Source organism: Botryllus schlosseri, chromosome 5, assembly GCF_051294905.1.
Source record: "Botryllus schlosseri isolate E-star chromosome 5, Bs_hap1, whole genome shotgun sequence".
Lineage (NCBI taxonomy): Eukaryota > Metazoa > Chordata > Ascidiacea > Stolidobranchia > Styelidae > Botryllus > Botryllus schlosseri.
The window spans coordinates 4,626,839-4,651,404 of NC_137240.1; the positions used below are offsets into that span (position 1 = coordinate 4,626,839).

Genomic DNA, 24,566 nt, shown 5'->3' on the forward strand with positions numbered 1-24,566 from the left:
CGACACATCCGGGATTTTGGTAGGCAGAAGCCATTTTAATAAGACATTTATAATGATAAACACATAATATGTTTAATGTGTCCGCTTGATCGCTGCCATCAACATGTCGGCAACCGTTCGTGAGTAGACTAGACTTCGAAAATTTCGATGCGTGTTTGTTTAGTACAGTGGTTCTCATATTGGGGACGCACACCTGAAGGAGGGCGCGAAGCTGCGGACAACTGAAAAAAATCTTCGCGGTCCGCGCAATTTACCTCTGTTTCATAGTTATTGCTCTGTGTATAGTCCGAACTTCATGTTTGAGAATTCTCTCATCAATAGTCATAACCTTCCATGCCATCAAACTATCCGTTGGGATTGCTAGCATTGTGGTTGGATTTTTTGATATGACCAAAAGGGGGCGCGCGAAATTTTTGACTATCATAAAGGGGGGCGTGTGAGAGAGAACCACTGGTTTAGCAAATCCAAGAACTACGCAACATAGTGTATCTGCTGCAAACATAATAACACACGGCATAGCCCACTGCCCCACTGCGATCGATCTAGTGCGCTGACAGTTCCGAAGCAAAAAGTTCAAAAACAGACCATTTGATTACGATTTTGCCGATAGACTCCTTCACGTAGCGGACACTGCTGCGATTCATGTTGTAATTACCTAGTTATCTGCAATATCAGCTATGCAGGAAGGAAGGCCACACTTGGTTCTACCTAATATGGATGTCGATCATACTATTACTAACCGTGACCGAAAAGATCTTGAACCATGTAAAATGAAACTGCTAAACATTCTCCGACGGTGTAATACATGTAGCCTATATAGTTTCAATCGAAAAGGATATAAAGTTGCGCGTAAGTCTATTAGCGATAGCGTAGCTATCAAATGGCTTATAGTGACGGGTGGTGTTGATCAGCTCTCGCAAACTTTGGTAATTAATAATGATTTCATCCATGTCTGTACTGCACCCTAATTTGTCCTTTTACAGTATAGGAACATTTCGGTTGTCAGTCCGAATCAGAGATGGCCAGATTCCCACTTTGCGAATTCCGAATCTATCCGGCGCCGGCCGGCAATTCGAAATTCAGACTCCGAAATAATTCGACTGGTCAATTTCCAATTCAGAGCCCGAAATAATCCTGCTAAAACCAAGCCAATTTGTCATATTTTAGTGGAAAAAATCCTGCTAAAGTGCGACATTTAAAGCAAATTAAAAATTCATACACGCTCGTTAAACATTGCATAGGCCTATACTAGCATTAGAAATACATGTAGGCTTGGGATACGAGATGTAAAAATAAACCCAAATTGGGTCGCGCTATAAAAAGTTAGAGAACCACTGAGTAAGCAACACCGTATTTGTAAATGGTAAGATGATATATTAGGGATTTTAATGCAAACGTGAATAACGCATAGAAACTCACAAATGCTCGCAAGTCCCATCATGTTATATCCCAGTAACTGGTCCTGATTTAGAATGATGACCTTGTAGTGTGACGCTATTGTACCTCTCCATGCTGACAACAGTTCCGACACTGGCGTAGTGGTTTTTGACCGACAAATCGCCATTTTTTGACTTCTCACTCGAGCAAAAGCACCAGCGAAGCATCGCTATTAGCAGCGTTGTCGCCAATATCAAGGATACGCTGAATAATATGTAGATCGCCACGTCGGCTTGTTCCGGCGTGAGGGAAAGACCGATGCCCGTTCCTATTGCAGTGCAAACGCATGATCCCTCTGTCACTTGAGGCTCGCCTATATTGTTGGGGCTCGTTGTGGTGTCGCTAGAGTTAATAGTTGTCCAGGCGGAGTCCTAAAAGATAGTGGAAGCTCTTTCGACTGAACTATATACATTATACACGTATGCAAGCGTTATTATCGGTCGTACATTTCATTTGTATAGAATGACAGGAGGAAAAAAAGTTCCGCTCAGTCCCACTCAGTCTTCGGGTAATTCCGAATGTTGGGATCATGAGTATAAGGCCATTTTACACCTGTGTGCCTATGTCTCGTTGTTGTTAACATAGAAGTTCGTAGGAATCCTTTTCACAGACAGTAATTCAGTTACTCGAATCTTACTCGGCCATTGATTGTAATGATTCGAGTCGTGAGAGCACCGGTACTGTAATTTTACCTGTCCTCTGTTGATATGTTATCAACAATGATTCCTTCGATAAAGCCACAGTTGCTCTTATCGCATAATGCAAAACTTTGGCAACTAGAAAATTTTCAGCTGTGCCAAATTACATTGGATTAGAATCATAGATACACGATACAGATTTTTTCTGAATTCGGCAAGAACTGGAATCATAGCTACCCAGTTTTTTCAAATTAGATTTGAATTAGAATTACTGAATTTGCGAAAACTTGGAAATTGACGAAAGTTCAGTTCGTATCAAATCAGGGTTCATATTCGTAAGCACGAGAATGGCAAATGTTTGTACAGCAAGCTTGGTTCGTTTCGCACTATCCAGGTCTCCTGTAGCATTTCAGGGAAAGAAGAAATTAGATTAGAATTGAAATTAGACCACAGAAACGCTCAAAATTAGATTAGTATTATATAACCGGCGTTTTGTTCTAATTAGTGTAACTAAACAACTAGGCTACAAAGCCGCGGCGCTCGGGAGGGCGAGTCGAAATAACACTATCACAATATTATCACAAAATGCAATGAAATAGGCGCGATCGAAAAAGGACCATATTAGTAGTTAGATGTTTGGGCGGAATGTGCCCATTCGCGATTTATAAAGAACAAACAAAGATTATCAAGATAATAAACAGTGTAAGAATTAGCTCATTCTCAATTTTGCAGCAATACTTTTATGACCTTGTGTGCGGCAATAAAAAAAGGGGGAATAATTAACGATAGAGAGAAAACGAATCTGGATTGACCTTTGTACTCAGACTGGAGTACTTCTACTTGTACTTTTCCACTCCTGATTCTACCTCGCCTCTGGTACACGAGACTTGTGTATTATTTATTATATTTTCCCACGAATAACAATGGATTGGCTTTTAATTTCAATGGTATGCACGCCGACGATACGCTCGGCTGGGCAAAGCGACGTCCACGGCCTGTGTCATACTGGACTCGTAACAACCTCGTTCGACCTCTGGTCAAGGACATGAAATTACAGCTGACTCCGGTCATACGCGACGGGTCTTGGTAATAGTTGCCTGACGACATATCGTCCTGACCTATCGTTTTGTGGTCCAATTTCGTGACGTGTCTTGGGATTAATTCCCCGTCAAACCCCCTGGCTGACTTGTCGTCCCGTGGTTGACTCGATTTCATGTACGCTGGGGCATGGGAATAATTGCCGGTGCTGACTTCGGTCGTGTACGACGAGGCTTGACCATAGTTGTCGGCCCTGACCTGTCATTCCGTGGTCCAATTTCGCGGCTCGGGAACAATAGAGCGTCAAGCTGGTTGACTTGTCGTTCCGCGGTTGATTCAATTTCATGTACGGTGGGTCATAATTACCGGTCGTGACGTCAGTATAGTTTCTTCTGATCCATGAGATCCTGGTGCGTGTTTTAGGTGTCCATACGTTCGGCTATGTAAAGTGACGCTTGTGGTCTGTGTCTTGTGTACTGTTGTACTTGAACCCTTTTTTGCTTTGTTATCGACCCAGACAGTAACGAGAAACGATCTGTTACGATTATAAATATGTATACCATTTCGAGTCATATCGAGAATGAGAATGAATGTCGTAGTAGTGTATTGGGCGACCCGACATAGATTAACTTAAATAAAGTAGCATTATAAATACAATAAGTAATTGAGCAAATAGCTGATTCTCAATTTTGCTCGCATCAACGTGTTAACCCCCGGTATTACATACCTAGTAATCGGTGCAAGCAACAAATGTGGCTGTTCCATACCTATACCTCGTTCTAGCGTATTCATAAGGACAGACAGTCCCGAGCAAAACAATGTGATGGGATTCTTTTACTGCTTCACGGTTGCTCAAGCGTAATCATCCCGGTGTCTGCAAATGATATTCAATTTACCACGGGATATTAATTTTGTATGCTGTACATGATATACAACTTGAATCGATCTGTTGGCGAACTCGTGCTTTGCCCGTCTGTAACATACACATATTGATCACGAGCTCACCACGCACTTTTCGCTCGAGGTCGACAAATTTCGCTACAGACAGTCAGTTGTGTTCACGTATGTGTCGTAAATATATCCTCAACACATGCTATGCCAATACCTCCAAGCATATTTGCATCATACTTAGGGTTCTGGTCAGGCTGATTTAAATCATCACGTGTCGACAATCGATCGAAGCCCGTCAACTGGTATTTTGAAAGCTCCCGGTATGGTGTATTATTGTGTATGGATTGTTGCGGTATTAGAATTGTGGTTACGGGTCGTTGGCGGTGCGAGGATCAGGTTTATAGTATACTATAGCTACTTAGCTCGGATACGACGCGCTGCTATCGTTGCTTTGTCCAAGACCTAATTCACGATAATCAATCTCGCTGTCGAAAATGACATGCGGCCGCGTAGACTGCATAGCGCCATTTTGTTTTGTGATCCATCCTGCTGTGCCGAGGATCGAAACATATCCTCAACACATGCCAACACCTCCAAGCATATCTGCAGCATCATACTACGGATATATTGACTCGGCAGAGTATTACCGTCAGAGAATTGCTGTGTCACGCCTTCGGGCCTTGCATTTTCCGCTCGGTAACTGCGAGTACGATGTTATTTCAATTGTCCACGAAACGAATCGGGGTAGCTCGCTTCATCGGGGATCAGTGACCTTATTTGGCTGAAACGCGCTCGGTGGTGCAGTAATGGCAATGAATTGTGATAGATCATACGTTATGCGATCTATAGCCTGAGGTGAGGTGTAAAGTAGAGTGGGGAGATTTCGAAATCGGAATCCACTGCGACTATAGGATTGCAAAATCAAAGTCCAAAAAATCCGACTGGCACGTAAAGTACTGGTTTCTCCATATATTAGACTGGGTAAAATGTAACATAAATCCAACTCTCAAAGGCAATGCTGTAAGGGGAGTGTCGTTGTACATTCATTTGCGTACAGCGAAACTTTGTATGCGGTGGTGCAATAATGAGGATGAATTGTGCCAGATCACGTGATGCAATCTAGCCTGCTTTCGATGAGGTGTAAAGATGAGCGGGGAGATTTCGAAATCTGACTCCACCCCCCCCCCGACTCGGGTTGCTGAATCAAAGTCCAAAAAATCCGGCTGGCTCGTAAAGTCCTGTTATTTCCACATGTTGTGAGGGTAAAATATAGCATAAATCCGACTCCCAAGGCCATTTGGCTGCATCCAGTCCGGCGATAGCTCGCTTCACCGTCGATCAGCTGACTGACCTTATTTTTCTCGGTTTCGGTGCCAGGGCTGGATACGGTCAAGTGACCACCCAGGCACGATAGTTCTACTATCTTTACACGATATGGAGATGACGTTGCATATTCATTTGCGTACAGCGAAACCTTGTATCGACCCATTGTCGGAATTATGTTCAACTATACAGGTGTTATTAGTGCGATCAGGTTTAGCACCACAAGAAGTATATTAGCAAAGTCCTATCCACCGCAAAACGATAATACCTATACCCTACCAACAAACAGACAAACAAACTTGTCGCTTGAATACTTGTAATTTCATTGTGGTCAGATGTACACAAATCAGCTGTGATCAATCGAGCGTGACACAATCAATGTCAGTCATCAACCCGCCTGTTTGACAAAACTCGCGTTTTCGGGTTGACAGCAACACAGTGCGATATATTTGGTGTCCCCGTCGACCCTCCTAATTGGGTTACCATGCGGCCTCATTTAGGGGAGCATATGTCCTCCATTTCCCAGATATGTCACCCCTTCGCCCAAATGTACTCTCTTTCTGTCAGTTTGTCCTCCTTGTTAGCTCAACATATCCAAAAAAAAACACCACGAGTAACACAAAATGCGGGGGCTAGATTACGAAAGTCGGGTATTTAGGTAGTCAAGCCGGAAAAATGACCCTACGATGGCATTGCGCAGGCTATTACGTGGATACGGGCCTGTGTAAACGTGTATTGGTGACTAGTTAAAGCTACCCAAGCTACCATTACATGATAAAATCGAGCGCACTCGACCGTCCCTGTCGAGGTCTACCCACCTTAGTACAGCCAAATGATCCAATGTCGTACCGAGAATAGCCGGGGTGGAAGTACATCATTTTCACAAGATGTACTTTGGAACGTGTGTGAAATCGGCATCGCCCGTTACTCGACTGAAGCAAGTAGTCACTGCAATCCCTCTCTGTGTATACACAACGTACTAGGTGCTACAGATCCAGACGAGACTACGCATTCTGGCGAGGTTATCGAAATAGCTGGAGCGATTCACAATACATGCTACATTTACTTCTAATGGAAGGACAAAATATAGCTTTGAAGTACTCAAGTAGAAGTAGTGTTAAAGAAATGTCGTGAAATCGCTTTCTATCCTAATGATAAAGAGTAGGTACCCATAAAACCGTCGAGCCAAAATGCAGTTTCGAAGCGACCCAGTAATTTGTAAATCTTATGGGTTGCACGGTGTGTTCATTGATTAGAGAGAAGCAGACACGGCGGTGCCTGTATAACAAGGCTGTTCTCAAACCCACATTGTCTTCGTTATTATCGGTGAGATATGGCTTTGCAGTGACATTGCGGTCGTTAAAATACATTGATTAAATACGATTTATCCCTCGTATATAGGGATCAACGGGCGAATAATGTATCGATTCAACAATTCGGCACGCCAAGTACTTCATTTTCTCCGGCCCGCCGACCGAAGGAGTTACTCGCCCCCTTGTATTACACAAATGTAAATGATACAATAGCGGCAGCTAGCGTCAAGTGTATTTCAGATACATCGTCTGTAGACCTCCAATTACGGAGAACACCGGAGCAGCTGAAGCACTGCGTTCTGTCTAGGTCACCGACCTTGTTTTGTCAACTCGCCGACCGTCCGCGGTATGGGATAGCGGGGTCATTTCTCAAAGGTTCAGTACTCTCCGTATTTTGAGGTTATTGCACAATCTATCTCTAATATGTTGTAATATAGACAGGTCCAGACTTGTCTATTCACTTCCGTAGACTGACTTTTATAACACAAATACACATATTCAGTTTATTTGAAGTAATAACATAGTGTACAGCGAATAATCACGTAATAGATATTACACGTTATATATTGCCTTGCACTCGGTTCAACTACAATAACAAATAAGGCGATCAACTTACGCAATAATGACGTAATCATATCTCAGCGTTACTGAAACCAAGCAAAGCCGCTCTCGTAATATAACTAGAGTAATCAACTACGCAATTATAATGATGTAATCATTACTGCACATGCTTGAACTGCAATACGCAATCATAATGAAGAATATATACGTATATATCAATTTCTGCAACTTTTTAATTTTGCTCGCACTGTACACGATTTCATGTAGATAAATGCTTTGATTATTAGGCACCCTTCCTTCACAGAAAATATGCATCATTTATGAGAGTAGGAATCTAGGCGTTGCCCATTACCACACCAAGATGTAAGAAGACATATGAAGTTTGGACCAACATGGACCTCATAGAAGAGTGTCAAAAAGATCGTCAGCGAGAAAACATGGGTCGAAAAGGATTGCCCTTGTGTTGACCGTAAACTTCGATATAAATGTATGGGTGCCTAAAGTGCTGGCACCGAATAATTATGTCGTGGTAATCTGGACCCCACAGGGCAACTGACATCCCGAATTATTATAGTGAAGAAATATCAATTTTGAATCGTGCACTTCTTTTAGTAGTCTGTGTATAGGCGAGTTCAATATCTTTTGACTACATACCGCGCAGGAAGTCGGACTGAGAGGATACAAAATTTATAGCAATATACGCGCAATTATCAATATTATTGACCTAATCAATCGTTAATTATACAGTTATTTTACCAGGTCCACGTGGTCGCATCTGAACGGAGACCGGATAGGTCAAAAGTGCTACATTCGGTCAAAGTGGCGAACATACCGCCTAGTTATCAAGTGTTTTTATGTATGATCGATCCCCACTGTCTAGTGAGACGAGCAGGATTTTGGTGTCTGATTAATAATGTCATAAGAGTGTGGTAAATCCGTTTACAAACTACTTTACACATTTCAAAATCCCAACACCCGAAAAGTAAGTAGCTAAAACTGTTGGAGTGGAGGTAGTCTGAAACACAACGACTCATATAGCACAGATGGACAAATCCTAATCGAGTACACCGGATATAGTTGTATCCTTGAAATCGTTATTTCCTCAACAAATCGATACAAGAATGGATCTGCATGGAAATAAACCTGAATATGACACTCGTTATGGAAAGTTAAATTCGCCTGCCCGCATCCCCCACAGAACATATTGACAATTAATATCAGCCATATACTACAGAAATACCCATTTACTCGAATGGTATCATGTCTGAAATACTGTAGTGTAGGCGAATCAGCGTCTACTGATCCTGACAGTCACCGTTTAAACAGGTTTTTGCCGGGTCAACTGTGATCGGACACGGTTCATCTGCTACTTGCAGACTTATACGCGCGGGGGTTGAAAAAAAAATGGCTCGGATGCTATGTCAGCTCAGGGCGATACGGTTGGTACGTAAAGCCTCGTTATTCCCGCGTATTGTGAGGGTAAAACCGATGCTAAAATAAGTCGTCTGAAGGGTATACCGAAAGCCTCTTTACACTGTGTGATCAGACTAGATGACCTTCACGGTCTTGTTGATCATTCCCATCTAGTACCGAATACTGTGCACAGTATATTTTCTGTACCACCATCACTGCCGTTTGTTATGTATCTTGGTATGTTTAAAATAAAGACTCTCTCTGTGTATTTACTCGTGTGGTACTGCAACCAACCCCTATTCGCAAATCCACATCTTTCACCGTCAGACGATAAATGGTATTTTGTAGTATTGATGTTATCAAAACTGTCACATAAAGTTGACCTGCTTTCATGGTGGTTTCTAATACTTGACTAGGACGAGTCGTGTCTATTGTAATACCTTCTCTTTTATCTCTACCCCACTAAATGATTAAAACACCAACATTGAAGCCTCGGACACGCTCAAACAGCACGAAATTATACAGACGCGAAAAATATTTATTGGTACACTCATACTGCAACATGATCGGTTCACACAAAGTGAGTAGTCTCGTGTTTACGGAGATTTGCTTGTGAATCAAAAGCTTTACCGCAAACAGCACAGGGATATTTTCTCAGACCCATGTGAGCCTGTAGGTGAGTTTCTAACCCGCATTGATGAGGAAACAGTCTCCCACACACCTGGCACGAGTATTTTCCAATTCCAAAGTGTGTTTCTACGTGTCTTCTCAACCCATTCTTCCCCGACAGAAGCTTACCACACACACCACACTCGAATCTTTCTCCCCCAGTATGTGTGGCCAAATGGACTTTCATAGTATATTTTCGGGCAAAAAAACGACCACATACTTCACAATCGTACGGTTTCACGCCCGAGTGTACAGCCAAATGAGCATTTAGGTTCTGTTTGGCAAGAAACCATCGTCCGCATATCAAGCATTCATGTTCTTTAACACCAGTGTGCCATAGTAAATGGCTTTTGAGGTTGCATTTTCTTGTGAACTCCCGCGCACAAATACGGCATTTATTAGACTCCATCGTACTATAAATATTTCCTGGAGGGTGAATAATAACATGAGTAAGATACAAATTCAAAGCATCCTCAGTTTGAGCGTGGACAAAGCATTTACTTATCCCCGAATCAGATAGATGTTACACTATAACATAGGTCTCAAACACGCGGCCCCGTCAGAGCATTTTATGCGGACCCGTGACGTCATTTTAGATTTTTATTTAACTGACAATATATAAGTGTCACATATATCTTTTCTGGTTGCAAAGTAAGAATTTCCTCTTGAATTGCTCCGAAAGCCCGAAACTATTCATCAAACTTCACTACCCCATCAATTACAAGCGCTACCATGCAGTGGAAGATTCACTATTTCGCCACATTTCCACATCATGATGACATAACCGGACCCTTAGCTGATTTGTGACTGATATTTGTGAGTTGGACTTGGTCGTGACCTTTTTAGAATTACTCAGACTCGGGCTAACCCGATGGTAAATGGAAATGACTCGAGTGGACTCAGATTGACTCGGAATATACCGTTAATTTATCGGAACCATGAACGCAACGAACTAGACGCGTATCAGGCGAATAGTAATAGATCAGAAAGTCGCAGCTTGGTGTTTCGCTATTTAAGTAAGTATAGCTATGACAACCATTAGTAATCTGTTAGTTATATCTTTGGTTACTAAGCCATGTTATTAAGGCCACTTAAAGGTACCGAGTACCGTAGTGGTACGCTCAAACGATGTAACAACAATGGCCCGTTCGGCGTTCCGACATTTCAATCACTAGGAAACATTCATTATTATATTTATATTATATATGTTTGCTCCTATTTGAGGATATTTGGCCATGAGAATAATAGCCTACTTACCAGAAGCATACACGAATCTTGGATTGGAATTACAATGCTCATGCTCGAGTTAAAAATGTTTTGATATGAGATCAGTGACATAGAATACACCTATCAATGCTGCGGCGTCGTCAAAACTGGAAAATTAGCCCGCGAGCACATTTGAGACCTCTGCACTATAGAAAGTCTATACGAATAAGTCTGCATATCTCTGAATGACTACCTCGGATATAAAAATAGCTCGATCATTTCTCAATGTATAAAAACACTTGGTGATTCGTGATCCACCTCGTCTGGTATCTAGGGGGCACTATGTTTTATATAGATCACAGACATATAGGAAAAAATCATGCTTTATCTAGATTACACCCGTAGCAGGGAAAATTATGCTCTGTCAGCGCCTACATTAGCGGGATTCAGGGTGTCTAGAACGTTTTTACAGGTCCCCCGTCGCGACGATCCTTTGTCGAGTTGAGATTCCCAAGTCATCCAGCGTGTTGTTTCCTAATCATATCCGTATATACCCCAAACTATTTGTTTCACTCGGTCGTTTATGGCCCCCAATTAGCAGACAAAATGGACCGTCCACAGCGCTAGACAGTTAAATTACACCGCAGAGCTGTGAAATGCTATGCGATAAGTTCACCCGTAGTACAAAGAGGCTTTCGGTATACCCTTCAGACGACTTATTTTAGCATCGGTTTTACCCTCACAATACGCGGGAATAACGAGGCTTTACGTACCAACCGTATCGTTTAAAACTTCGAATTGTCGCCCTGAGCTGACATAGCATCCGAGCCATTTTTTTTTTCAACCCCCGCGCGTATAAGTCTGCAAGTAGCAGATGAACCGTGTCCGATCACAGTTGACCCGGCAAAAACCTGTTTAAACGGTGACTGTCAGGATCAGTAGACGCTGATTCGCCTACACTACAGTATTTCAGACATGATACCATTCGAGTAAATGGGTATTTCTGTAGTATATGGCTGATATTAATTGTCAATATGTTCTGTGGGGGATGCGGGCAGGCGAATTTAACTTTCCATAACGAGTGTCATATTCAGGTTTATTTCCATGCAGATCCATTCTTGTATCGATTTGTTGAGGAAATAACGATTTCAAGGATACAACTATATCCGGTGTACTCGATTAGGATTTGTCCATCTGTGCTATATGAGTCGTTGTGTTTCAGACTACCTCCACTCCAACAGTTTTAGCTACTTACTTTTCGGGTGTTGGGATTTTGAAATGTGTAAAGTAGTTTGTAAACGGATTTACCACACTCTTATGACATTATTAATCAGACACCAAAATCCTGCTCGTCTCACTAGACAGTGGGGATCGATCATACATAAAAACACTTGATAACTAGGCGGTATGTTCGCCACTTTGACCGAATGTAGCACTTTTGACCTATCCGGTCTCCGTTCAGATGCGACCACGTGGACCTGGTAAAATAACTGTATAATTAACGATTGATTAGGTCAATAATATTGATAATTGCGCGTATATTGCTATAAATTTTGTATCCTCTCAGTCCGACTTCCTGCGCGGTATGTAGTCAAAAGATATTGAACTCGCCTATACACAGACTACTAAAAGAAGTGCACGATTCAAAATTGATATTTCTTCACTATAATAATTCGGGATGTCAGTTGCCCTGTGGGGTCCAGATTACCACGACATAATTATTCGGTGCCAGCACTTTAGGCACCCATACATTTATATCGAAGTTTACGGTCAACACAAGGGCAATCCTTTTCGACCCATGTTTTCTCGCTGACGATCTTTTTGACACTCTTCTATGAGGTCCATGTTGGTCCAAACTTCATATGTCTTCTTACATCTTGGTGTGGTAATGGGCAACGCCTAGATTCCTACTCTCATAAATGATGCATATTTTCTGTGAAGGAAGGGTGCCTAATAATCAAAGCATTTATCTACATGAAATCGTGTACAGTGCGAGCAAAATTAAAAAGTTGCAGAAATTGATATATACGTATATATTCTTCATTATGATTGCGTATTGCAGTTCAAGCATGTGCAGTAATGATTACATCATTATAATTGCGTAGTTGATTACTCTAGTTATATTACGAGAGCGGCTTTGCTTGGTTTCAGTAACGCTGAGATATGATTACGTCATTATTGCGTAAGTTGATCGCCTTATTTGTTATTGTAGTTGAACCGAGTGCAAGGCAATATATAGCGTGTAATATCTATTACGTGATTATTCGCTGTACACTATGTTATTACTTCAAATAAACTGAATATGTGTATTTGTGTTATAAAAGTCAGTCTACGGAAGTGAATAGACAAGTCTGGACCTGTCTATATTACAACATATTAGAGATAGATTGTGCAATAACCTCAAAATACGGAGAGTACTGAACCTTTGAGAAATGACCCCGCTATCCCATACCGCGGACGGTCGGCGAGTTGACAAAACAAGGTCGGTGACCTAGACAGAACGCAGTGCTTCAGCTGCTCCGGTGTTCTCCGTAATTGGAGGTCTACAGACGATGTATCTGAAATACACTTGACGCTAGCTGCCGCTATTGTATCATTTACATTTGTGTAATACAAGGGGGCGAGTAACTCCTTCGGTCGGCGGGCCGGAGAAAATGAAGTACTTGGCGTGCCGAATTGTTGAATCGATACATTATTCGCCCGTTGATCCCTATATACGAGGGATAAATCGTATTTAATCAATGTATTTAAACGACCGCAATGTCACTGCAAAGCCATATCTCACCGATAATAACGAAGACAATGTGGGTTTGAGAACAGCCTTGTTATACAGGCACCGCCGTGTCTGCTTCTCTCTAATCAATGAACACACCGTGCAACCCATAAGATTTACAAATTACTGGGTCGCTTCGAAACTGCATTTTGGCTCGACGGTTTTATGGGTACCTACTCTTTATCATTAGGATAGAAAGCGATTTCACGACATTTCTTTAACACTACTTCTACTTGAGTACTTCAAAGCTATATTTTGTCCTTCCATTAGAAGTAAATGTAGCATGTATTGTGAATCGCTCCAGCTATTTCGATAACCTCGCCAGAATGCGTAGTCTCGTCTGGATCTGTAGCACCTAGTACGTTGTGTATACACAGAGAGGGATTGCAGTGACTACTTGCTTCAGTCGAGTAACGGGCGATGCCGATTTCACACACGTTCCAAAGTACATCTTGTGAAAATGATGTACTTCCACCCCGGCTATTCTCGGTACGACATTGGATCATTTGGCTGTACTAAGGTGGGTAGACCTCGACAGGGACGGTCGAGTGCGCTCGATTTTATCATGTAATGGTAGCTTGGGTAGCTTTAACTAGTCACCAATACACGTTTACACAGGCCCGTATCCACGTAATAGCCTGCGCAATGCCATCGTAGGGTCATTTTTCCGGCTTGACTACCTAAATACCCGACTTTCGTAATCTAGCCCCCGCATTTTGTGTTACTCGTGGTGTTTTTTTTTTGGATATGTTGAGCTAACAAGGAGGACAAACTGACAGAAAGAGAGTACATTTGGGCGAAGGGGTGACATATCTGGGAAATGGAGGACATATGCTCCCCTAAATGAGGCCGCATGGTAACCCAATTAGGAGGGTCGACGGGGACACCAAATATATCGCACTGTGTTGCTGTCAACCCGAAAACGCGAGTTTTGTCAAACAGGCGGGTTGATGACTGACATTGATTGTGTCACGCTCGATTGATCACAGCTGATTTGTGTACATCTGACCACAATGAAATTACAAGTATTCAAGCGACAAGTTTGTTTGTCTGTTTGTTGGTAGGGTATAGGTATTATCGTTTTGCGGTGGATAGGACTTTGCTAATATACTTCTTGTGGTGCTAAACCTGATCGCACTAATAACACCTGTATAGTTGAACATAATTCCGACAATGGGTCGATACAAGGTTTCGCTGTACGCAAATGAATATGCAACGTCATCTCCATATCGTGTAAAGATAGTAGAACTATCGTGCCTGGGTGGTCACTTGACCGTATCCAGCCCTGGCACCGAAACCGAGAAAAATAAGGTCAGTCAGCTGATCGACGGTGAAGCGAGCTATCGCCGGACTGGATGCAGCCAAATGGCCTTGGGAGTCGGATTTATGCTATATTTTACCCTCACAACATGTGGAAATAACAGGACTTTACGAGCCAGCCGGATTTTTTGGACTTTGATTCAGCAACCCGAGTCGGGGGGGGGGGTGGAGTCAGATTTCGAAATCTCCCCGCTCATCTTTACACCTCATCGAAAGCAGGCTAGATTGCATCACGTGATCTGGCACAATTCATCCTCATTATTGCACCACCGCATACAAAGTTTCGCTGTACGCAAATGAATGTACAACGACACTCCCCTTACAGCATTGCCTTTGAGAGTTGGATTTATGTTACATTTTACCCAGTCTAATATATGGAGAAACCAGTACTTTACGGGCCAGTCGGATTTTTTGGACTTTGATTTTGCAATCCTATAGTCGCAGTGGATTCCGATTTCGAAATCTCCCCACTCTACTTTACACCTCACCTCAGGCTATAGATCGCATAACGTATGATCTATCACAATTCATTACCATTACTGCACCACCGAGCGCGTTTCAGCCAAATAAGGTCACTGATCCCCGATGAAGCGAGCTACCCCGATTCGTTTCGTGGACAATTGAAATAACATCGTACTCGCAGTTACCGAGCGGAAAATGCAAGGCCCGAAGGCGCGACACAGCAATTCTCTGACGGTAATACTCTGCCGAGTCAATATATCCGTAGTATGATGCTGCAGATATGCTTGGAGGTGTTGGCATGTGTTGAGGATATGTTTCGATCCTCGGCACAGCAGGATGGATCACAAAACAAAATGGCGCTATGCAGTCTACGCGGCCGCATGTCATTTTCGACAGCGAGATTGATTATCGTGAATTAGGTCTTGGACAAAGCAACGATAGCAGCGCGTCGTATCCGAGCTAAGTAGCTATAGTATACTATAAACCTGATCCTCGCACCGCCAACGACCCGTAACCACAATTCTAATACCGCAACAATCCATACACAATAATACACCATACCGGGAGCTTTCAAAATACCAGTTGACGGGCTTCGATCGATTGTCGACACGTGATGATTTAAATCAGCCTGACCAGAACCCTAAGTATGATGCAAATATGCTTGGAGGTATTGGCATAGCATGTGTTGAGGATATATTTACGACACATACGTGAACACAACTGACTGTCTGTAGCGAAATTTGTCGACCTCGAGCGAAAAGTGCGTGGTGAGCTCGTGATCAATATGTGTATGTTACAGACGGGCAAAGCACGAGTTCGCCAACAGATCGATTCAAGTTGTATATCATGTACAGCATACAAAATTAATATCCCGTGGTAAATTGAATATCATTTGCAGACACCGGGATGATTACGCTTGAGCAACCGTGAAGCAGTAAAAGAATCCCATCACATTGTTTTGCTCGGGACTGTCTGTCCTTATGAATACGCTAGAACGAGGTATAGGTATGGAACAGCCACATTTGTTGCTTGCACCGATTACTAGGTATGTAATACCGGGGGTTAACACGTTGATGCGAGCAAAATTGAGAATCAGCTATTTGCTCAATTACTTATTGTATTTATAATGCTACTTTATTTAAGTTAATCTATGTCGGGTCGCCCAATACACTACTACGACATTCATTCTCATTCTCGATATGACTCGAAATGGTATACATATTTATAATCGTAACAGATCGTTTCTCGTTACTGTCTGGGTCGATAACAAAGCAAAAAAGGGTTCAAGTACAACAGTACACAAGACACAGACCACAAGCGTCACTTTACATAGCCGAACGTATGGACACCTAAAACACGCACCAGGATCTCATGGATCAGAAGAAACTATACTGACGTCACGACCGGTAATTATGACCCACCGTACATGAAATTGAATCAACCGCGGAACGACAAGTCAACCAGCTTGACGCTCTATTGTTCCCGAGCCGCGAAATTGGACCACGGGATGACAGGTCAGGGCCGACAACTATGGTCAAGCCTCGTCGTACACGACCGAAGTCAGCACCGGCAATTATTCCCATGCCCCAGCGTACATGAAATCGAGTCAACCACGGGACGACAAGTCAGCCAGGGGGTTTGACGGGGAATTAATCCCAAGACACGTCACGAAATTGGACCACAAAACGATAGGTCAGGACGATATGTCGTCAGGCAACTATTACCAAGACCCGTCGCGTATGACCGGAGTCAGCTGTAATTTCATGTCCTTGACCAGAGGTCGAACGAGGTTGTTACGAGTCCAGTATGACACAGGCCGTGGACGTCGCTTTGCCCAGCCGAGCGTATCGTCGGCGTGCATACCATTGAAATTAAAAGCCAATCCATTGTTATTCGTGGGAAAATATAATAAATAATACACAAGTCTCGTGTACCAGAGGCGAGGTAGAATCAGGAGTGGAAAAGTACAAGTAGAAGTACTCCAGTCTGAGTACAAAGGTCAATCCAGATTCGTTTTCTCTCTATCGTTAATTATTCCCCCTTTTTTTATTGCCGCACACAAGGTCATAAAAGTATTGCTGCAAAATTGAGAATGAGCTAATTCTTACACTGTTTATTATCTTGATAATCTTTGTTTGTTCTTTATAAATCGCAAATGGGCACATTCCGCCCAAACATCTAACTACTCATATTATCTTCATGTTGAGTGGAACTGGTATTATATTCCTTTTGGTTGCATAAAAGCTACATATTTGTACTTCCCACGTCATCCGTACCCTTGTGCGCCATAATCGCCATAATCAGTGAATACCAATGCTCCCTCTAAGCAGCGCACGTGCGCAAACGCGCAGTGCTGACACGGTCTCTGCGCGCAGAAAATATAAGTTGCGCACAAAAACTCCGAAGTCATGACCTTTTTTAGTGGTTACGCACTGTTGTCCAAGAGTCTGCGCAGTGAGTTGGCGAGTGTGCGCAGACTCGCCAAAAATTAGAGGGAACATTGGTGAATACTTGACTCGACTCGAAGTACAAAACTCGATTCGAAGTCGAATCACTCAGGTATTCGATCTTGTCCAACGCTACTCAATCTACATATGGACACTGCAGGGCAGTGGACAGTGGGCAACGCTTGCTACCTCACTGCTCATCACTACGCGATTAGCTGTTCGTCTCGGCTGTACGGTTATGGTTATATACCAAGTCCTTGTAAACGCTGGTCGCAAATTGTGTATTGCATAGCTTGAATATATTTTGAATATATCATTGCATAGACTTGTTTCAATTAAAAAAAAATTATATCTGGCCTGAGTGCGCTAACAGTAATATAGCTTACAGCATACAACCAAAGTTGCTCAGCTGCTCACGTCAAATCCTTTGCCTTCACCAAACAACTCAAGTTCGCGAGTCCAAAATACCACTTCGCTCGATTGCAGATGCGCTCCAACACGAGTAGTGACGTTCTCCGTAACTGCTTCGCCGCCGAATTGCAAGAACTTTTGCGTTTCCCAATTGAATTCAGGCCACGTCACTTCCGCGTCACCCTCGCGAGACGGATTCCTGTAATGTTTTCAATGCAAAATGCTTCTGTTGATGCGCGCGTGCTTATCGGGTATAGTTAGGTTTGAATAGTGTAATTACAGTATACTCACTGTGGAGTATAATTGAGGCGCGCGGGCATCATGTATACCAAATCAGGGGTGTCCAACTTCCAACCTTCCAACCGGGGGAGATAGCGTAGTGGTGACGATAAGCGCATACTAATCGGGCGGCCCCGGGTCGATTCACGCCAGAGGTTTATCTGCCCCCCCCCCCCCGACGAAAGCTAGCACTCACATGGAATGGTGAGAACAAGAAAGGGCCGCAGCTTCAAAAAAAGATCAGCATCGAAAAGGAATGTGACAGCGGGCACTATAGGCAGAGGTGGATGTCATTCTCTAAAGACCGCAACTGCACGTCGTTCGGCATCCTCCTATCTGTTCATTACATGGCATTGTGTCTTATCACATTGTACATTGTGTGTTCAGATGAAAATATAACGCAACGATTATGATTATTATAAACCTATGACCCGCGAGAAGGTTATGATTATTTTTCGCGGTATTTTTCGTATTTCGTATTTTTCGAAATTTATGGCGAAGTTACATTATTAGAAATCATCATATAACATTTTTTTAAATTATTATCAGTCGGTTTCAACCTGTTCGTTTTAATATTATCGCAACTCATTCTCAATGCACATTGGTACACGCCACAATTTCCACATTGCTGCGTCCACATCTTTCCACGTATAGTCGTGCTCTTGCTGCAAGACTCAGTCATAATCATTTCTTGTTTTCTTGCTAAATTGAGTATATCTGATACCAGAGAATCGCGCAAAACTAATTTAGCAGTAAAATATCTTGTGACCACTTCACTGATACAGAATATGTCAAATAGGAAACGAAACGTGAGCAAGGCTAACAGAAAATTCCAAGAAAATGGACATATGTCACTATGCTGTTCTATCGATGCCGACTATAAGCCAATTCGAATGATATTACTAATCAACCTGCACCAATGCAAATAATTCAGCATAAAGATACGTTCAATATGAAGTCAATAGACTTTCGTATATTTTTTGCGTGCTTAAATTAGACATTATAAGACGGCCATTCCTAAGATTGCAAAAGCACTAAAATGACTAAACACTCGAGTGACCCGTGCAGTCCTTCGTAAACTGCATTTGACGCTTTGGCCATAACAGTTGGACAGGACAATCCTGAAGCTCATTTCTACATATTGAGACTTGAGAGTATGGTCTGGTATTTATTTTGAACTATACGTGTTGCTGTTTTTTTTTTACTTTTATTGTTTTGGGTTTGTATTTTGTTATTTATTCTTTTGTTGAAATGTTACTGCTGATTGACAGTGACAGTTGCATGATATAAATGTACTATCATTACGCCTTGACTACAGCTGACTTGAAGACTACACAATTACACATCTTGTTGTGGTCGTATCGCTGTGTTTGTCTTTTTTACATATTTGTGTAAACTCTCATCGTACAAAAAAATAATCTGTCTGTCTGTCTGTTAGAAAATCGGCCACAATATATCAATCTCGGGACAGGAACTCAGGTGATAAGTCTAAAATGTGAATCATAACGTTAAAGGTAATAGGTATAGCGTAGATGTACAGCTACAGACTAGTGATGTGAATTTATAAATGCGAAAGGAAATTACTACGTGCTGATTTGTGAGACGAAATGGTGATACAGCCCCTACTAGTTGCTAACGATTACCCCTGACGAGTGTCAGCCGAAAATATTCTAGTTTATTTCAATATATTAAAGTTCTCTACCTCCAAGAATCTCTACTGAGACGAAATAGGCACAAACTCACCCATTTTTCGCGAAGTTTGTCCAACGAGTCATCACCTGCGTACTGATCCGTCGATCTAAGTCGGTGGCCCCCTCAAGAGTGAACGGTACCCCAAACACGTACGCGATTTCATCTTTGTGAGTGGCGCCATCGACGATATCGTTGGATGGGAAGGCTGTCAGAATTCCCATTATAATTTGAATGTATAAATCAGTCAGCGATAGTGGCACATACATACCTATACCCGCATCTACAAGTGCTTGACTCGGCTCATGTGCAAAGAGGTAGAAATAAGCTGTAGAATTGAAGCCGTCACCCGTCGACGAGACAAGGCGCGTCATATTCAGCGAGGGCGCGAGAAACGTCCAGTCTCTGCTGGCGTTGAAGGACAGGTATTTCCACTCGAGAGCCGTGGATGGGGGATTCACGGGGTCTATGTAATTTACCGAGACGATATCAGCCACCTGAAATCAAGCAATGTCGAAGTCATTTTGTCAATTATCTCCGGATTTACAGGCACTTATGTCTGGGAAAACAGTTTTGCTGTCGGTACCGTTACAAGAGTAGAGTTATATGTCTGGTATGATGGTGTGGTGATTTCAGTTGGTGCCTTCATAATAGATCACCATCGCCAGGTTTTACCCGGTTCAGCGGAATATAACATGGGACACTTGGGTTTGCGGGTCAGGGTTCTTGTTCGGGTTAGTTTACGGTGATATTATAGTCATATACAAGAGTTTTGCATACTCTAAATTTCAATTAATCTAGTTCGCTTCGCAATAGTGAGTTATAGAGAGTTTTGGTGTATAAAAAAAATTCATGGTTCGTTGTACGCTTTTTATACGTTTTTCTGTAGTCTGGTCGCAATACCTTTTTGTAGTCCTTGAAATGCTCCCGTAAACGCACCCTTAAGAATTTGGTGAATCCTTCCTTATCTTCCACGTCTTTAATGAAGGGATAATCCCATGCTGATTCGAAATCGTTCACCCCAATAAGATATTCGTACCTGAATGGATTTATCGTTACGATTCTGGCTGTTCCAATTTGAAATTCGGCCTCATTTTACCTTCCCTGTAGATTCGACACTAAATCAATGTCTGTCACCATGACATCTGGTATATCGGTAATGTAGCTTCCGTCAACTGTTGCAACGAAGGGAAAGTCTTCAGTGTCTCTGACTTCTAACTGGTATTTGACGAGGTCCTAACATATCAACATTGCCATTTTCAGATGACGTATTATTGACCCTTTCGTTGAGATGATCCCTCGATCACCATGAAACATGCCGAACTGATCACGTTCGCTTAGTATAGGCCTTAAAGGTGAATTTAATAATGTAAGTAAGGAAACTAACGTAATATTATGCTAATATACTTATGAATGTAACGAAACTTTGCAAAATTTCCTCTGAATTCAAAAACTTCATGCTCAGACTTTACTAATTCGGAGTGGATTTATTCACTTAAATACGGAATCCCATGACATTTATATGTTTAGATTAGTTGTCATTGTGCAAGGGGTGTCCAAAAAAAACTTTTTTTCCTGAATCTTGCTGACTAGGTGATTAAATCTTTAGGTTACCTTACAAAACGATGCACACGAAATTTGAAGTCATTCCAATCACTAATTGCGGAGCTCTTACAGTTTGAAAATTTTGAATTTACTATAAAATTTACTATAAATTCAAAATTTTCAAACTGTAACAACTCCGCAATTAGCGATTGGAATGAATTCAAATTTCGTGTGCATCGTTCCAAGTCAGCAAGACTTGGGAAAAAAAGTTTTTTTGAACAGCCCTGTACATGCACAGAGTGAAGACATCCGGCTTTGCCGTTCAGCTCAATACGTTAACCCCGTTTCCAATAATTCTCGCGCGAAACTTACATCTGCTTCCATTGTCCTCATGCATTCCATTGCCGACTGCATCGATAAATTCGTACAGCCAGCTTCGCTTATAATCTTCGTTGCGTAATATTCTGGCTTCGTCTGAAATCCCCACCACGAAAATGGACTGCCACTTTGCGAAATAACTCTGAAATCAGATATGAGGGAATAGCGATGCATGTTATGGAATGATACATACTATATGTCGATTCCATTATATTTAAGCGCTTATGCTTCGACTTGCTTGAATTACCTGTGAAATAGCTTTCTTCCGTTTTGAGTTTGTGGAGAGATGGCATGCACCAAGGCAGAAACAGCTCCTGCCGCCGCTCCGAAAATCGTAACACGGTCCGGATCGCCCCGGAAATTTTCAATGTTGTCCTGCACCCATTCCAATAGGGCTTTTTGATCGAGCAGCCCATAGTTACCTGTCGCGTGAATGTCACCTGGAACATTTTCATCAAGTTCACAGTTGGTAAGACACGCTTAGCATGATTTTAAGTTTCGTACTTGAAACGAATCAGCGGCCAGGGTGTACCGTACTATACGAACGGGGTAGGCCTATACATGGTAATCTTAGATTGTTATTGGCACATCGTAACAAAATCCTTGTGTTCCATGGATATTCATCAGCTTCTATTTCTTGGCTGAAGAATTTAGCATTATAGTGAAAAGTGACAAAATAGCTGATCAATAACCTACTAGAAGTAGGCCTACTAAGCAGTACTAGTTACGACATAAAAAGTCTTTCAATACCGGTGTTTAGAAATCCGAGCGCTCCTAGTCTATAGTTGAAAGTCACAATGATGACGCCTCTGTGATCAGACAGCAGTGTTCCGTCATATGCACTCCCTGCGTCTGACCTGTAATGTGAAAATAATACTAGCCACAGCTGCGACTCGGCGTTTGATTAAATGACAATTATTAGACGTGTATACTGTATAGTTGTATACCAGTGGTCCTTAACTCGCGCGTCGTGGGATCATAGCCCACTTGGACCGCAGAAGAATTTTGGCATTTTCCCGATACATCAGCGCTTTGAGAGGCGGGCCATGGATTATATTTAATCATCATCATCATTGGTTTATTAGCAATTTTATCAGTTAAATACACCACAAAAATGCGATACAATGAAAGATAGGAAGGTGTCGAAGCGACTTGGAGTAGTCTATGAAATCGGACACCCACCTTGGCCTAGGCGACGTAAAGAGGAGGCATGCACACTTAATGAAAAGTAAACAAAATGGGATGGCATGTCATGGAAGGCGCGATCGATAGGTCAGTCGTGGTCCGGTAATCTTGAGGATGGACTAGTGGGCTATAGCATGGACTATAGCATTCATCTCAAAACTGATAGTGGGCCACAGATATGAGCATTTAAGAACGCATGTTGCATTCTGTGTAGCTTGAATGCTCAATCTTAAGCCGAATAGTAGTTCACGCCTAATTAACTTGGCCTACTCAGCCGAACTGCAATATATTGATTATAGGAAACCTCAGGAATAAGAATACTTCTGCCTATATTTGATTTGACACATGCCGAACTGGTTACCTCAGGTTTAGGCATTCGTAACTTGGTCAAATATTATATATGCCTTTCGAGCTTATTATCGCGAAAAGCTGTTCGTGTTTGCTATTGCGATATTTACAAATATACATGTAAATATCTATACAAAAAGTGAAGTCAGTTACAATTCTAAACTCACTGAAAACTTCCCGGGTGGATGAATATCATGACTGGATACAATTCTAACTCCGGGGTCCTTGGAACGTAAACATTCAAGTACAAGCAATCTTCGTCGCCAGTAACATCACCGCTTGAGTTTGCTTGCGGACAATGCGATCGTGGATATGTTGCGTTCCAAATTTCCCCAGTAGCACTCCATGATGGGTAAGGAGCGGGGGCTTTCCACCGTAACTCGCCAACGGGCGGTGCAGCATACGGTATTCCCAGGTATTCCTCTACGTGTCCAGATACGTTGCGCACTCTCCCGACTATTTCACCGAGCGTTGTATTTTTCTCGATGTCTGTCTTTGCGTATCCCGTCCCAGCAAAATGACACAAAATATAAATAGCGATACAGATGTTCATTACTATATGGTTAAATACGAGAAACCTATTTCCGAGCAAACTCAAATCACTGATTTACGCCAAATACAGAACAAAAACAGCATTTTACTTAGAGCGGTGTAGTCCATAGAAATATTTCCCTAAATTTGTGGGAGACGAAATCGTGTTCAGTGAAGTGTTCACGCCCAGCTGAGGGACCAGACGAAGCCAATCAACTAATACTAATATCAAGAGGCTTATGTACCTTTGTGGTCCCTCTTCGGTGAACAGGAGCTATAGGCCATATACGACCTGGTGGAATAGTTAGCAAGACCTAGCCACTATAACGATAACCACGCACCAGAATGGCTACAGAGTCGATGCCAACTTGACAATCACTCCCTAAGAGTTGGTAGATTAGCAAAAGGCGCGCAATCTCCAGCCTATCAGCAATTCCTCATAAGCACCTGACGAAAAGCCTAGCCTATTTGTCGGCAGCTCATTTTTATAATTCATCTTCTTAGTCATCATATTTGGTTGCGTAGTAAGATTTCTTTTCCTGGCATTAAGTCGCTGTAACGGATCTATCAAACGTCGGATATCCGACGATTTCGAATCATAATGTCAACATCATATCTCTGATCGTCTACCGGACTCTGTACTTTTGTTACTGAACTTTTTGCTGTGTTGGTCTTGATCGAGCGCGCCGTCTATTTCAAATTCTTTTGA

At 42.3% G+C, this 24,566-nt stretch overlaps 1 protein-coding gene across 1 annotated transcript; it reads right to left on the reverse strand.

Annotated features, from left to right (window-relative positions):
• Positions 1–980: 980 nt before the first annotated feature.
• LOC145438695 (fatty acyl-CoA hydrolase precursor, medium chain-like) lies at positions 981–24,151 on the reverse strand. Its single transcript, XM_080316043.1, has 10 exons — positions 23,494–24,151; positions 22,544–22,650; positions 22,041–22,233; positions 21,788–21,935; positions 20,970–21,106; positions 20,774–20,909; positions 20,142–20,367; positions 19,925–20,078; positions 17,909–18,101; positions 981–1,808 (listed from the first exon to the last, which is right to left on the reverse strand). The coding sequence occupies exons 1-10, from the start codon at positions 23,877–23,879 to the stop codon at positions 1,443–1,445; spliced, it is 2,046 nt and encodes a 681-aa protein (XP_080172169.1). The 5' UTR covers positions 23,880–24,151; the 3' UTR covers positions 981–1,442.
• Between the last annotated feature and the right edge of the window lie 415 nt (positions 24,152–24,566).